The 16,398-nt window shown below is 52.0% G+C and overlaps 1 protein-coding gene across 1 annotated transcript in view; it reads right to left on the reverse strand.

Annotated features, from left to right (window-relative positions):
* VWF (von Willebrand factor) overlaps nucleotides 1–16,398 on the reverse strand; it is a 128,449-nt gene that overhangs the window by 87,603 nt on the left and 24,448 nt on the right. The window contains exons 7-10 of the mRNA XM_061124740.1: nucleotides 12,558–12,774; nucleotides 10,729–10,851; nucleotides 1,122–1,233; nucleotides 113–159 (exon numbers count right to left, since the gene is read on the reverse strand). Coding sequence (XP_060980723.1) covers nucleotides 113–159; nucleotides 1,122–1,233; nucleotides 10,729–10,851; nucleotides 12,558–12,774 — 499 coding nt within the window. The remainder of the gene's footprint in view (nucleotides 1–112; nucleotides 160–1,121; nucleotides 1,234–10,728; nucleotides 10,852–12,557; nucleotides 12,775–16,398) is intronic.

Below are 16,398 nucleotides of genomic sequence, written 5' to 3' on the forward strand. Positions count from 1 at the left end.
TGCATGTCCAGGTGAGGAGAGGCTGCCTGGCTACGCAGCCCTCCCTGTTTGGAAGGGAGGCTGCACCTCTCCACTGGGAGGAGGGCAGTGGGTGTGGGGGGACGCTCCCTACCTGGACAGTCCTCGTTGCTGCAGACCCACTGGCTGTTTCGGCAGATGCTGGTGGAGAGAGAACAACGGGCTGTAGGTGGGTCTGCAGAGGCAGGCATCCATGAACGGATTTGGAGAGGGCACCACCACCCCACAGCCCCCCAGGAGGGGTATGGGAACAGAAAGGCACCCAAATCAGAGGGGGCTTCGGGACGTGAAGGGGCTTCAGCCACAGAGGAATCATGTAGACAATGCTGAGATAAGGGAGCAAAGCCTGACAGACAGACAGAAGAGGGAAACTGAGGGAGTCTACCCAGGCACAAAGCAGTTGAATTTCTACCCTCTCAAAACACACACACACATATACAAACACACACATACACATATACATGCACACATGTACACACATACACAATACATACATACACACACAAACATGCACACACACACAAACACATGTACACACACGCATACCCATACACATATATACACACAATACACACACATACACATATAAACACACATATACAAAATGCACACACATACACACACATATTGCTGGTGGAAGACTGAAAGGGTGGGCTCTGACGGGGCAACGCCCTGACCCGTGCTGGGCAGCCCTGGAGACTCCTGGAAGACAGTCCGGGAGGGAAAGGCAGCCAGGGACAAGGTCTTGAGGTGTTCCCCTCGCCTGTGTGCAGGGGGGGACACCCAGAGGGGCTTCTGGAAGAAATAGCTTGAGAGAAACAAAGGCAACAGGGAGAAAGAGTCGCTTATTAAAGCATGGGTGGGGGTGTGGCTAGAGACGCTGTTTGCCCGTGAAGCGGCCTTCCCCCCAACCCCCCTCCTCCAGGCAGATCTGTATATAATCCTTGCTCCCCATCGTCAACCTCCACAGCCTTTCCCGAACCACCTCCAGCCCAGGCCTGGTCCTGCTCCACCTGCTGGTGCCCTGAATGCCCCTGCTGGCCCAGCGGCCCCTCCCCAGCCCCTGGCAGCTCCCCAGACCTGCACCGCTCAGCCCCAGTTACCAGGTGTTGCAGTCTCGTGAGAGGGAGGCGCCTGGAGGGTATGGCTTTCCAGCATGCACACAGGGGCACTCCGTACTTTCCACACAGCGGCCTTCATCCAGGAGCTGTCCCTCTGGGTCAAGGGCAACAAGACAAAGACTCAGCCTTGTCACCATCATGACCCATCTCCCAACCACAGGAGCCTCGGGGTGGTCATCTGCTCAAGGCGTCTTGCAGAAAGCTCAAAGGACTCATTCTACAATGCTGATCTTTCAGTTTGCAAAGTGAGGGGGTAGGGTGGGGGGGGCTATTTATCGCCACTCTAGTGATGACGTAATGGGGGAAAGTTTTGTTCAAGCCCTTCCAGAAAGGAAGCCATGAGTCTAGGCTGAAGGCTTCTCCCAGAAAGCTCAAAGAATTTCTCGTCTATCTTGCACAGAGGTGGGGGAAGATTGTTCGTCTCCATGCTATCAGATGAAGACATGGAGGCAAGTGTTTCATTCAAAGCCCTCCAGTAGGCAAGTCACGATGGAAACACACAGGACTCACTCTCAGTAATTAGCCAGGACTTTTCACCAAAGCTCACAAGGTCTCTCCTGGAAGAGACTCTTTCTCAGCTGAGCTCACATGGCCAACCCAGGACAGAGTTTAGACTGTCCTTCTCCCAGATCACTTCCTGATTCTTAACCGAGAAAACACTACAGGTCATATAGAGCCACGAGCCACCCTCTCCCCCGAACAAAATTACTGTTGGAGCCCAGACCACCCTACTCCACAGACACACATGTGCTTTCGTGGATATGGTACAACAGGAAAACATAAATTAAAAATAAATGCCAGCTTAATTCTGGCCACTCTGTACAAAGACTTTTAAAATAGTAAATAAAGGTGAAGGAGTCTTTTGGGCCTAGAAAAGAGAACAATAGTCTCAAAGGCCCCTTGCTGAATCATCTAACTTCGGAGAAAGCAAAACAGAATTTTACTTCCACCCTGATGCTCCAGGCCGGTTGCATCTATCTGGGACTTATCAACCCCTGTCCAGAAACCTTGCACCCCCTACACCTGCCCAGAAGACTTATCACCCCCTGCCCAACTACAAATGTCATCTCAACAAAAGAATACTCAAAATATCCCGCCTGATTAACGTTTCCCTTATCGCTTCCACAAACCTCCCTATAAGTATGAAGCCTCCCTGATCCCTCTCGACGCTCAGCCTGGTGGTTAGGCCGACTGTCGCCCCTCCTTGCCTGAATAAAGGTAACCTACTTCTGTTGAGGTCGTCTTTCCTTTTCTGCCTTGCCCGAACTATGCCCTACATTCTTGGTGCCGAAACCAGGGAGGGGGCGAGGCACTCGTCTCTCGCTCGCTCACTCTCTCTCCCTCTCACTGTTTTCCCCTTCTCCCCGGAGTCTGGGAGCCCTCTCACTGTTTTCCCCTTCTCCCTGGAGTCTGGGAGCCCTCTCACTGTTTTCCCCTTCTCCCCGGAGTCTGGGAGCGCAAACATCCTCCGAGCTCACTTTTCTGCCAGGGCTCTTAAGTTCCCCTCGGGGACGCCTAGTGCCTTCGTGAGAGGTGCAAGCCTTGTGCTAAGGTTTTATTGATGATTTGCGTACCCCCAGGCCTCGGCTTTACCCCCTTTTCTCTCTCTCTCTGACGACCTCCAGAATAGGGACCTCTTGCCATTCGACCACTCTACATGCAACACTCTACTCAAGCCGGCCCCTAGATTAAGGTAAGATCCGATCCGGACAGAGTTCTAGAGGCACCCTAGAATTCAGTCCTCTCCGGGTCCCAGGATCCCCGGCCCAGGGCCACTCTGTAGGCGACGGTGGGGGAGGCTCCACCTCGACACAGAGCTCTCTTCTCATAACTCCTATTGCGACTATGGGTGACGACTCGAGTTCCCAACAGGAGCCTCTGCTTGCCTTTCAATTATGGGGTCTGGCCAATCTGTCCCAAAAGATTCCCCTCTGGCCTGTGTTCTCAAAAATCTCAAACCACTGTCACTCACTGAACTCAAAGCTAACCGCTTAAAACAACTCTGTACACAGATTTGGCCTGAATACCAATTAGACAATCAAGACCGCTGGCCTGAAGTCGGCACATTTGACTTTAACATTCTCCAAAATCTCACTGACTTCCTTAAACGGAATGGAAGTGGTCGGAGATTCCCTATGCCCAAGCCTTTTGGGCCCTTCGGAGCAGGCCCTCCCTATGCCAGGCCTGCTCCACCCACGAGGTCCTTCTATGCACCTTTCCTCCCAAGCAAAAGGGCTCTTCTTCCTCAACTAACCGCAGACCGCAACCTTCTGCACCCCCAGAGTTCGACCCCGCGGACGAGCCCCCTCCCTACCTGCCACCCCGCCGCCCCTCTCCTTCCCCTTCATTCAACTCACCTACTGGCACCAAAACCTCTCCTGACTCCCCCTCAGCCCTGCTACCCCATCTCCCCGACTCCCCCTCCCCCCTTCCTTCCCCCCCTGCCACACGGTCACGTACCCAGCACATGTTTCCCCTAAGAGAGGTGGCGGGACCAGAGGGCCCCACCCCAGTCCATGTGCCATTTTCATTGTCAGATATGAGCCAGATAGAAAAAAAGTTAGGATCATTTTCTGAAAATCCTACCAGACACAAAAAAGAATTCCTGAGACTCTCCCAGGCCTATAACCTCACATGGAGTGACGTATATTATATCCTAAATGCCACTCTCACCCCAGATGAAAAATACCGTATCTGGCAAGCGGCAAAAGCCCATGCTGATCATTTACATAACCAAGACCAGGACAGCCCAGTTGCTGATGAGGCGGTGCCTCAGTTAGATCCCCACTGGACTTACCAGCCCGGTGACCCAGGTATCAGGAGACTCAATCATATGATCACCTGCATTCTGGAAGGAATGCAGAAAAATACTCATATCCATGTCAATTATGATAAAGTCAGGGAAATCACCCAAGGGGCAGACGAAAATCCAGCCTTATTCTTGGCACGCCTCACAGAGGCAGTCCAGAAGTATACCAACCTAGATATCACTACCCCTGCTGGGTTACTCTACGTTCACGTTCAGTTCATCAGCCAATCTGCCCCTGACATCAGACGCAAGCTTCGACAACTAGAAAAGGGCCCTGAGACCCCCCCAAAGAGACCTTCTAGAAGTAGCCTTCAAGGTGTTCAATAATAGAGAGGAGGAGGCTAAGAGAGAAAAAGAATGTGAGAGAAAAGCTAAATATGCCCTTTTGGCAGCAGCAATTAAGGAAAGAGATCAGCCTGGCCCAAGTCATCCCAGAACGGGGCTTAAGACCCGCCCCGGACCCTGCTTCCGATGCAACCAGTCAGGACACTGGGCAAAGGCATGCCCAAACCCGCAGCCCCCCACAAAAGCATGTCCAACCTGTGGCCAATGGGGACACTGGAAGATGGACTGTCCCCAGGGACGCCCTGGCACCCCTGGGGAGGTCCCCACCTCCCAGACCTGGAGAGTGGAATGTCCACAGGGACGCCCTGGTACATCTGAGGAGATCCCCACTTCTCCCCAGAACCCCAGCCCAACTCTACAAGAGTTGTTCCAATGACAGGGCCCAGGTTCCAGCCCCCCAGCCTGTGTCCTGAACACGAGCTCGGAACTTAGGGTAGATGGGGCAGTGGCTCAAAAAAAGACCTCTTTTATAGTAGACACTGGAGCCACTTTCTCTCTCTTAACTTCCTACTCTGGCCCAACTCAAGACTCAGAAATCACAATCAAGGGGATCTCTGGAGTTCCCCTAAGGCCAAAAATTAGCCCTCCATTACTCTGTCAATTTGGAAAATCAACCCTTATACACTCATTCCTCATAATGCCTCAGTGCCCGATGGCACTCCTAGGGAGAGATTTGTTATCCAAATTGGGGGTCTTTATTACCATATCCCCCTCGATATAGTCTCTATATTCTGCATGCAGATGGCACCTGGACAGTCCCTATCCCTCACCCCTGACCTTCCCTTGGATCTACCTGCCTTAGACCCCCAAATCTGGGACACTGATCACCCATTCATAGCCAAACATCATCCCCCAGTCCACATCATCCTAAAAGACCCCTAGACTATAATCACCAAACAACAGTACTCCCTCACCCCAGAGGCCCACAAGGGACGTAAGCCTATCATAGAACATCTTCTTCAAGCCTCTATCCTAATTCCTACCCATTCACCACACAACACCCCGATTCTGGCAGTAAGAAAGGGACCAAACTCTTGGAGACTGGTCCAGGACCTGAGAAAAATTAATGAGGCTATTATGCCAACATTCCCAGTAGTCCCTAACCCTTACACCCTTCTGTCTACCATACCCCCGACTGCAACCCACTTCACAGTATTAGATCTCAAAGACGCTTTTTTCACCCCCTCTCCCAACCCCTTTTCGCCTTCACCTGGCAAGACCCCGAGACTCACGTTTCCCAACAGCTAACATGGACAGTTCTCCCCCAGGGGCTCAGAGACAGTCCCCACTTTTTTGGACAGGCTTTACAAAAGGACCTACAGACACTCGACCTAGCCCCCAGTCATCTCCTCCAATACGTAGATGACCTCCTCCTTTGTAGCTCAACCCGAAAACTCTGCCTCCAACATACTGCCAAACTCCTTGGGGCCCTGGGATCCTGGGGTTATCAGGTATCCCAATCTAAGGCCCAAATAGTCCAGACAAAAGTCACCTTGGGACTTTCCATATCCCATCAACAAAAAACTATTCCCCCAGATAGAATCCAGGCCTTAATTAACTGCCCACTTCCAAAAACAAAAAGGGAACTCCTGTCTATCCTCGGCCTCCTAAATTTTTTCCGTATCTGGATCCCCAACTTCTCCCTCATTGCAAAGCCGCTCTATGAGGCAACCAAAGGATGTCTGGATGAGCCCCTCTTTAATCCCTCCTCGCTGGCCAATCCTCTTCGCCAGCTCACCCAGAGCCTCCTTCGAGTGCCAACTCTGCACCTGCCAGATCACACCAGACCATTCTTTCTCTTTGCACATTCCAACCAAGGACAGGCCCTGGGGCTTCTATGTCAGCGGGCTGGAGACAACTGGGCTCCCATAGCCTATCTATCAAAACAGCTGGACATGGTGACCAAGGGGTGGCCTCCCTGCATACAGGCCATGGCTGCTATCGCAGCCCTCATACCCGAAGCAAATAAACTCTCTAGACATGCCCCTTTAACAGTCTGTTCTCCACACACCTTCCGAGACTTGCTGTCACATCGGGCTTTCCTCTCCCTTCCCCCTTCCAGGGTACAGGTCCTACATGCCTTTCTCCTTGACCCTCAGCTCTCATTCTCCCCTCGCTCTCCCCTTAACCCCCGCCAGCTTATTACCCATGTCCTCTACAACAGACTCCCTCTTACATAGCTGCAGCCTAACAGTAGATCTTACCCAAAACCCCTTCCAACATGTAACAGATCAGCCCATCCTAGACCCAGACACCCCACACTGGTTCGTTGATGGCAGCTCTCAAAAATCCCCACCCTTTGCAGCAGGATATGCCATCATCCAGGGACACCTTCGTCACAATCATAAAACACAGACAATTGAAGCTTCACCGCTGCCACCTCACACCACCTCCCAACAGGCAGAGCTGATAGGTCTCACCAGAGCTTTAACTCTGGCTAAAAATCTAAGGGTTAACATCCACACAGACTCCAAATATGCCTATAACATACTTCATTCAAACATCCTAATATGAGAGAAAGAGGTTTCCTAACCCAAAAGGAATTCCCCATTATTAATTCAGACCTGATTCACAAACTTCTAGAGGCAGCACTCCTACCAAACAAAGCCGCCGTCTTCCACTGTAGGGGACATCAAAAGGGAAGTCTCATATCAGCCTACAACAATGCTGCAGACCAGAAGGCAAAGGAGATAGCCCTGTCCCATCCTTCCCTCCAGTGCCCTGTCATCTTAGCTCTGACTCCACCCGACCCTCCCACCACCAGAGAAATCCTTTCTTTATACACTCACTTTTTCATCCCTCATCCAAGACACTCCAACAGTTCCTCCGTAACCACTTCCCTATATCCAATGCTGACCAACAATATTTGGATAACCTTACCCGCTCCTGTCAAACATGTCAATGTTCTAACCCCAATTCCATCCTTAACCCGACATTCTTTCCAACCCATCAAATGCGAGGCAGCCTCCCAGCACAGGATTGGCAGATAGACTTTACTCATATGCCCAGGGTCTGGAGAGACAGATACCTCCTAGTCCTTGTGGACACCTTTTTGGGATGGGTAGAAGCATTTCCCACTACAAACAAAAGAGCCCACACCATGGCCCAAATCCTCCTCACAGAAATTATCCCCGGGTTTGGGCTGCCTTCATCCCTACAGTCTGATAATGGCCCAGAATTTACATCCAAGGTCACCCAACAACTTGTCCAATTCTTACAGATACCCTGGAAATTTCACATTCCATACCGTCCCCCGTCCTCAGGAAAGGTAGAAAGGATGAATAGAATAATCAAAGAAACCCTTACCAAACTAACCCTCGAGGTACATCTGGACTGGACTAAACTTTTGCCAATTGTTCTCCTCAGAATACGGGCTTTGCCCAGAAAGCCCCTGGGGCTGAGCCCCTTTGAGGTGATGTATGGAAGGCCCATGCTCCCTCCTGGACTCCCCCCCGAACCTCCTCCCATACCAAGCTTCCTACACTCCCCTCTGCTGGCGCAACTCCGCAATGCCCTCTAGAAATACGTCAACCACAATCTGCCTGCCCCTGACCCCCAAGCCTCCCTGCCCCCTTTACAAATTGGGGACATGGTCTATCGGTCTGATAGTCCCCAGAGTGATCTGACCCCAAAGTGGCAGGGACCATTCAAAGTCATCCTCCTTACCCCAACTGCAGTTAAACTCGAGAAGGTCACTTCCCGGGTACACCTCTCTCTCCTAAAACGGGTCACCTCCAATCCTGCGCTGCCCTCCTTAAATGACACCTATCAGGTCTCCCTCACAGGACCCACCTCCTTAAAATTCACCCGGCGACAACCCCTGTCAACCATCCAAGAAGACACTGAATGACCTGAACTCTCTGCAACCTACAACTGTTCCTGACCCAACTACTACAAGACCTCTGGATCAGCGCCCCAACAGGAACCTCCTTCAAAGACCTGACTACACTGGTGTCTCAACTGTGGCTCTAGGGAACCTTCTACAACCTGACTCCAGACGAAATCGATTTCTTTACTCTCATTCTCTACATCATTCTACATCTTAATGAGCACTGTTCCTCCTCAGATTCAAACAACCACCAACTCGGGGCCTTCTGCCCCTCACCCTGACTGGCCTCTCCCTGTCTCTCTAACCATAACTGCACTCCTAATCTTAATTCTTGCTATAGGCCTAGTAACTCTCCCCTCAGGACTGGCCGCCTATCCTTCGTCTTTCCGTGGGTATCGCCTACGTTGCTGGCTGTGCTCTGCTCCTAGGGCGCTATCTCCTCCGCACTGCCTAACCAACAGCCCATGACCCCTCTGCTCCTTACCCTTGCTGCGCTCCCCAGCCTTCTGGCCACTCCCTGCCCCTGCTCAGACATTTATTCCTACATACATTCCTCATGTTATAATACAGCCCCAAAACTATGCACCATGAACCTCGGGGGCAGGAAGTCTAAATCCCTACTCACTGTCAAAGTACAAAAGAGAGGGAGTTTCGTGAGTACCTGCCATAAGCCAAATGGAAGAAACATATGTTTCTATCCCATTACCCACTGGGGGTACTCAGACAGCGGCGGGGTACTAGATCAAAATCGGGAAAAGAAACAAGAACAAGTTATAAAGAACATAATTTCCCGGTTACAGGCGACCCCTGAGCCTTATAAACGCCTAGACCTCCTTTCCCAATTATGGCCTCTCCTAAAACCTCCCTCTAGCAACCAACACCTTACCCGCCTTCTCAACTCTTCCTTCCAATTCTTCCAGTACACACAACACACATCCCAGTGCTGGATATGCATGTCACTGTCTCCCTCACCACACATAGCAATTCCCTTACCCTCACCCTGGCTGTCACAGGGCAACTATACCTCCCCTTCCCAACAGAAAACTACACCACTCATTGGGCCAGTCTCTGACAATGTCCTACTCTCAGCCTCTTCAAACCTGACCTGTATTAACTACTCTAGTCCCAACTACACTGGTCTTACAAACTCTGCTCCCTCCTTCTGTTCCACTTGGGTTCTCTGGAACAGCACAAATAATTGCACCAATCCAGGAATCTTCATTCTCTGTGGGACCTATGCATATTCATGCCTCCCCTTAGACCCCCCTGGACCCTGCATCTTGGTGTTCCTGACCCCAGGCCTAACATTCCTCAAAGAGGAAGAGATAGAACAAATAGTCTACCCCCAAGGGGAGCTTTCCCACAGGAAAAGACGAGCTGTCATAGCCCCCCTCCTGATTGGGACTGGCATAGCAGCAGCCCCAGGCACCGGGATTGGAGGCATCTCGACCTCTGCCCATTTCTACTACAAGCTGTCCCAAGAACTTAATGAGGATGTGGAACAGGTAGTGGAGTCCTTCGTTTCAATCCAAAAGCAAATTAACTCATCAGCTTCTGTGGCCCTACAAAATAGGCGAGCCCTGGACCTTCTCACCACAGAAAAGGGAGGGACCTGCCTTTTCCTAGGAGAGGACTGCTGCTACTTTGTTAATGAAACAGGCATAGTCCAGGGCAGAGTCAAAGAACTTAGAGACAGAATTGAACTCCGCAAGAAAGAGTTACAAAACCTTTACACTCCACAAAACCTGTTCCAACAGATCCTCCCTTGGTTGCTCCCTTTCCTGGGACCATTGATACTTATCATTCTATTCCTTTTATTTGGACCCTGTCTCTTTAATCTCTTTCAAAGGTTTCTCCAAGAACGGATTCGGGCCATCTCTCGAGATCAGGTCAAGACCATTCTTCTTCTCGAGGGCCTCACCTCAAGCTCAGAAAAAAGAGACCTTGAGCCCTAAGACGATCCTCCATTCCAGACCCCAAACCATCGCCCCTATCCAGCAGTAAGTAGCCAGAGAGATACGGGGCCCTTTTTCCCATTTTTTTATGATTTCAGGGTCTAGAATGAAGGAGTCTTTCGGGCTTAGAAAAGAGTACAATAGTCTCAAAGGCCCCTTGCTGAATCATCTAACTTCGGAAAAAACAAAACAGAATTTTAGTTCCACCCTGATGCTCCAGGCCGGTTGCATCTATCTGGGACTTATCAACCCCTGTCCAGAAACCATGCACCCCCTACACCTGCCCAGAAGACTTATCACCCCCTGCCCAACTACAAATGCCATCTCAACAAAAGAATACTCAAAATATCCCACCTGATTAATGTTTCCCTTATCGCTTCCTCAAACCTCCCTATAAGTATGAAGCCTCCCTGATCCCTCTCAGCGCTCAGCCTGGTCGTTAAGCCGACTGTCGCCCCTCCTTGCCTGAATAAAGGTGACCTACTTCTGTTGAGGTCATCTTTCCTTTTCTGCCTCGCCAGAGCTATACCCTACAAAAGGGCCTCTGAATTCAGCGATGGGGAATAAACACAAGCAGACTTCATCTGGCTTCTCCGAGCCAAGGGCACTGGCAAGGTCTCAGGTTTGTAAATAAACTGGGACATCTGTTACCAGGGCAGCCGCAGCCATCCACGCACCGCTCCCGACACACTTCGGTGACACTCAGGCTCCGGCAGGTCCTGTGGCATGGGGACACACACTCCTTGTACTCCATGCCCGCGGGGCAGTCCGGTCCTGAAATGGAAAACCCAGGAGTCTCCCTGGAGCCAGTCCCCTCCAGGCAGCATCTTGCAGGCCCCAGGGTGCTCAGAGCCCTTGAGGCCCCTTTGTCTGGCCCCTCTGTCTTCAGGGCCCCAGGGGCCATCTCCACTTCAGTGGCACCCCAGTGGTCAACGTCACCTCCCAGGTGATCCGCTGACCACTCCTGCCCTGAAGGGGCGTCTTCCACCTTGTGGGACCTGGTTAAGACTCAGCAGGGTCACCTGGCACCACCATGCTCCCCCTCAGTCACCTGATCCCCACGAACAACTGGCCACTTGTTTGCTTCTCTGCTCTGTCCTTTTCACCTAAACCCCTCTCGGGGGGATGCCAAATGCCTCCAGGCTGAAAATGCAAGGCCCCCTAGGCCACACAAGCCAGAAATGGTGTCTTCCATCCCATCTCTCCTCTGAGGGCTCCTCTTCCTCAAGAACTTGGGCTCGGGACTTCCCTGGTGTCCAGTGGTTAGGGCTTCACCTTCCAATGCAGGGGTGTAGGTTTGATCCCTGGTCAGGGAGCTAAGATCTCACATGGCCAAAATAAAATAAAATAAAACAGAAGGAATATTGTAACAAATTCAACAAAGACTTTAAAAATGGTCTACATTAAAAAAAATAAAATTTTGTTTAAAGAAAGATATTGGATTCAATCAGACACCCCAGCCAAAAATGGGCACACAGCATCTTCCACGCTAGGGGACGGTCATTCCTATCTATGTCCTGTCTATGTGTCCAGACACTCAGTGGCAGGACAGCCCTCGGAGCTCATCACCTAAGCCTCTGATCCCACTGGACCCAGCCCTTCACTGATAAGGACGCCTCTCCTTTCTCTCTCTATTGGCTGCTGACTGATGCTCAGGCGGAAGAACCAGAAGGACGGAGCATCCCAAACCGCCTCTCCTCCAAGATACCTCAGTCTCTGCCCCTCCTACTTTCAAAGACCTGAAAAGACAGCCATTCCCCCTTCCAGAGGCGAACCCAGCTGTCAACAACCACGCTTCTCACACCCCCACAGCAAAGATGAAAAGCTCTAACTTAGAAGCTGGAAACACACACACACACACACACACACACACACACACACACACACGCGGAAAGGCGTGTGTGTGGTGTAAACGTTCGGGCTGCCTGCCCTGCACCATCAGCCAGTGTGGTCTACAGGCAGCCTGCGGGGGTAAGGGCGGGGGAAGGAGGTGGCCTGCAAGCTCCTAGTTCTTCACGATAATTTGGGAGTGGTGACAATCACGATGGCCAGGGACCCAGTGAGATTAGACGACTGGGTGCGGGGGAGGGATGGAGAGTACCGGCCGGAGGAGAGAAGGGAGGCAATGACAGGTAGGAACTTGAGAAAAGCCTGCCAGGATGCCGAGATCACCGCCCTGCTCCTGGTCAGTTTCAGACCTGAACGGATGAGACCCCCCAGCAGAGCTGGGGAACAGCTTTTGAGTCCAGAGATGGATTTTTCTCACGAGGAATTGGGGAGGCCGGGCGTGATAACAAGAGGCAGGAGAAGCGATATGGGGACTTTGCCAGGGGGACCTTTCAAGCCGTTAGGGAGAGGACTCGCTCTGTGAGCAGGCGACAGGGGCGGGAACCGGGCCTCGGTCAGCACTGGCTAGCTGGGGTGGGACACCCAGGACGGGCCCCGCCCACCCCAGCGGGGGTGGTCCCGCCCAGACTCACGGCAGGAGCTGTGGTCCGCCCAGCCGTCCAGCCGCATCCCCTGCTGCGCGCAGGCGCGGGCGTACTCCAGGAGCACAGGGCAGGGGCACCGCAGCCCCTGGGCGCATGCGCACAGCATCCGCTCACACAGGGCCACGAAAGGCTCGGGGTCCACCAGGGCGTGGCAGCGGGCGAACACGGAGGCCGTCTTCAGAAGCTGGCACTGCTCCCACAGGCCCTGCGGGAAGGAGAGGCCACCTAGAAACGCTGCCACCCACGCGGCCGGGTGTCCCCTGACCTCGGGGCTTGGAGACCCGCCACGCCCGGAAATCCAAGACCGCTGTCTCACACCCAGGAGCTGCTTGTCCACATCTGTCAGATGAAATACGCCAGCAGTTTGTGGAACTCTGTCGGACCCCTGCTTGGTGGGGTGCCCCGAGGCCAGGGCGATCTTGTGGACTGAGCCCTGGAAATGCAGATGCCAGGGACCTGGCCTGCAGCGGCAGACAATGTCCTCTGAAGGGCAAGGGCAAAAAGATTCTGTGAGTGAAAGGAGCTGAACTTGAAGTTCTTGTGGAAATCCACCAGAGGCTGTGGATCCGAGTGAGGAAGGCCAGGCATCTGATCCGCACCCACCTGGTCACCTCCCTTCCCTGAGTTTGGTCCCTCCGTCAGAGATGAGGTTTACAAAGCAGATCCTCCAGGCTTCACCCCCAGAGACTTAAACTCCGTGTGTCAGGGATGAAGCTGAACAAACACTTGCAAGATGGTTCCTGGGATGGACCAGACTGGACCAGTTCCCATCAGCAAAAACATGCCAGGACCCTACAGAGTGTCCCAGGGGTGCTGCCAGGTTAGGGATGTTCCTAGGTTTTATCACTTTGTTGACAACCTAAACCCCATAACACAAGCAGGTTTGGAACTGTTCTCACTAATGATTCCTGGACACGTTAGTATAAACACCCTTCTCTGAAAGTCATATTTGTGAGCATCTCCACATTCTGCATTTTGGTAATTTTTCTCAGTAACATGTGTGCCAAGTCTCTTCGGTCATGTCTGACTTTACGACCCTATGGGCTACAGCCTGCTAGGCTCCACTGTCCATGGGATTCTCCAGGGAAGAATACTGGAGTGGGTTGCCATCTCCTCCTCCAGGGGATCTTCCTGACCTAGGGATCAAACCCACATCTCTTACGTCTACCTGCATTGACAAGCAGGTTCTTTACCACTAGTGCCATATCAGAGATGTTAAGTCATGAAAAAAAAAAAAAAAAAAAGCGCTGGTAATTTTTAAACGCATTTTTTCCCTGCAATTAAACATTTCTGAAATCAGAACACATATTAAAATCAATATCGCACTTTGTCTTCAGTTTGACATGAGGCAGTATTGTTGCTATAACCGATGCCCACTGGGTACACAACTTCCTTCCTGCACAGGCATGTTCCCAGAGTGAAGGGAAGCCATCTGTTAGTGGAAGGACTTCAGCTAAAATGAAGGGAGTACTAGAAGAAAGAGCTGAGTCCTGGAGGGTCAATCAGAGCAAATCAGCTATCATAAAAGGGATGGTGAAAAAGAGCAAACAAGTGACCAATTTTCAGGAGAGAGAACTCCGATCTGCTCTAAGTGTACAAGGACGATCAGAGCAAGGCTGGTCACATCAAGAAACAGGAGCTAGCCACGCAGTGTCTGGAGGAATAGAAATCTGACCCAGTGCTCCTTACCACCTGGGAGAGCCACCTGGGGAAGCCCCAGGGTCATGCAGCGGTCCTGGGGAAATGTGTGTCCCGTCCACAGTGCCCTGCCCGCAACCAGCCTGCAGAGTCTGCCATCAGAACCAGGCCCCTCATGGCCACCAGCCCTGGAGAGGACCCAGGGAGCTCCAGGGCCAGCTGGCCCAAGCAGTTGGGCGTAACTGGTTCCTTCTGCACCTGAGAAAAGCAGCAGTCACATGGACTGCTAAATTGCAAAGCTGCAGCAGGCAAGGTGAGAACTTGCTGAGAGCTTGCTCTGGGCAAGCTGAGAGCTGAGGCTGAGAAGGAGGGAGGCTGAGCCTCCCTCCCTGCATGACCCCACCCTCCTGAGCGCTCCCCCGCACCCTCACATGGCAGAGAAAAAGCAGAGGCTTAAGTCCAGCTCTGCCCCAGCCTGGTGGTGGGGATGGGGACAAAGCTCGTTCTTCCATGGAAAAGGGCATCCTGGAGCAAAACGGGACACCAGCCGCAGACCCTGCCTCACAGGGGGACACGTGGAGCAAGCGGGTGATGAACGAAGATGGCCACCTTGGGCCCCTGTTGCTGAGGTGATGACATGCGCCTTTCCTTTACCACCTGAGCACTTCAGATGGGGGAAACTGAGGTTTCTGAAGACAACGCCAAGAGTCCTGCCCTGGATCTAATATGACATCACAGCCCCAGGCCCAGCTTCTGCCTCTTCGCTGTGCTGGCTATGTGACCCTAGCTGCTTACCTAACCCCACCTCCTCTGTGGAGGGGATAATAACAGTGCCTATTTGAAAAGACTATGTCAGACTGTGACTGCACCAAACCATGACTTGGACCACGAAAAGACATAAGTCAGAGCTATGTTTTTTCCAGTAGCCATGTACAGATGAGAGAGTTGGACCATACAGAAGGCTGAGCGCTGAGGAGTTGATGCTTTTGAGCTGTGGTGTTGGAGAAGACTCTTGAGAGTCCCCTGGACAGCAAGGAAATCAAAGCAGTCAATCCTAAAGGAAATCAATCCTGAATATTCATTGGAAGGACTGATGCTAAAGTTGAAGCTCCAATACTTTGGCCACCTGATGCGAAGAGCTGACTCATTAGAAAAGACCCTGACGCTGGGAAAGATTGAGGGCATGAGGAGAAGGGGCGACAGAAGATGAGATGGTTGGATGGCATCACCGACTCAATGGACATGAGTTTGAGCAAACTCTGAGAGATAGTGGAGGACAAGGGAGCCTGACGTGCTGCAGTCCATGGGGTCACAAAGAGTCAGACATGACTTAGTGACTGAACAACAATCTGAAAAGACCAAAGTGAAGACTGGATGGAATAATGCATCCCAAAGGTTTCGCCTTAGAAATGGTGACCCCGTATCACCATCATCATTGTCACTGACATGGATATCCTGGCCACCAGAGAGAGCCCTTCCACTGTCCTTACTGCCATCAGGCTTCTCTTCAGAATAGTGAACAGATCACCAGCAGGACGGAAGGATATCTTTGTCCCTTTTCCCATCTCCATCTGCCTGGATTGTACAGGGGTGAATGGTTGCCAAGGCAACACTATCAATTCACTAGTATCTTGGGGGTTCCCTGGTCAACAGAGGGCTGCTCTTATTGATCTTTCCTTTGAGACAGTCCCAGTCCTCCAGAACAAGGTAGGTGTCTTTCCAGTGGGGAGTGGCTGGGGGAGGACCCCACTCTTCTTTCTAGTAGACAGGTCTAAGAATCTCCATCCTCACTGGCACCTGAGACTCAGGGAAAGAGGCTGAGGCTTGTGTCTGTTTCTTTCCATCCTGTCCCACTGCCTGGCCCATCAGAAATGCCACTCAGGAGCTTCCCTGGTGGTCCAGGGGTTAAGACTTCACCTTCCAAGTCAGGGGGTGCAGGTTCCATCCCTGGTTGCGGAACTAAGTTCCTCTAAGCCTCACAGCCAAAACACCAAAACATAAAACAAGCAATATTGTGACAAATTCAATAAAGACTTTTTTTTTTTTTTTAATGTGCTATGCTTTAGTCACTCAGTCGTGTGTGACTCTTTGTGACCCCATGGACTGTAGCCTGCCAGGCTCCTCTGTCCACGGGGATACACCAGACAAGAACACTGGAGTGGGTTGCCATGCCCTCCTCCAGGTGATCTTC

The sequence above is a fragment of the Dama dama genome, chromosome 22 (assembly GCF_033118175.1).
Source record: "Dama dama isolate Ldn47 chromosome 22, ASM3311817v1, whole genome shotgun sequence".
In the NCBI taxonomy this organism is placed as follows: Eukaryota; Metazoa; Chordata; class Mammalia; order Artiodactyla; family Cervidae; genus Dama; species Dama dama.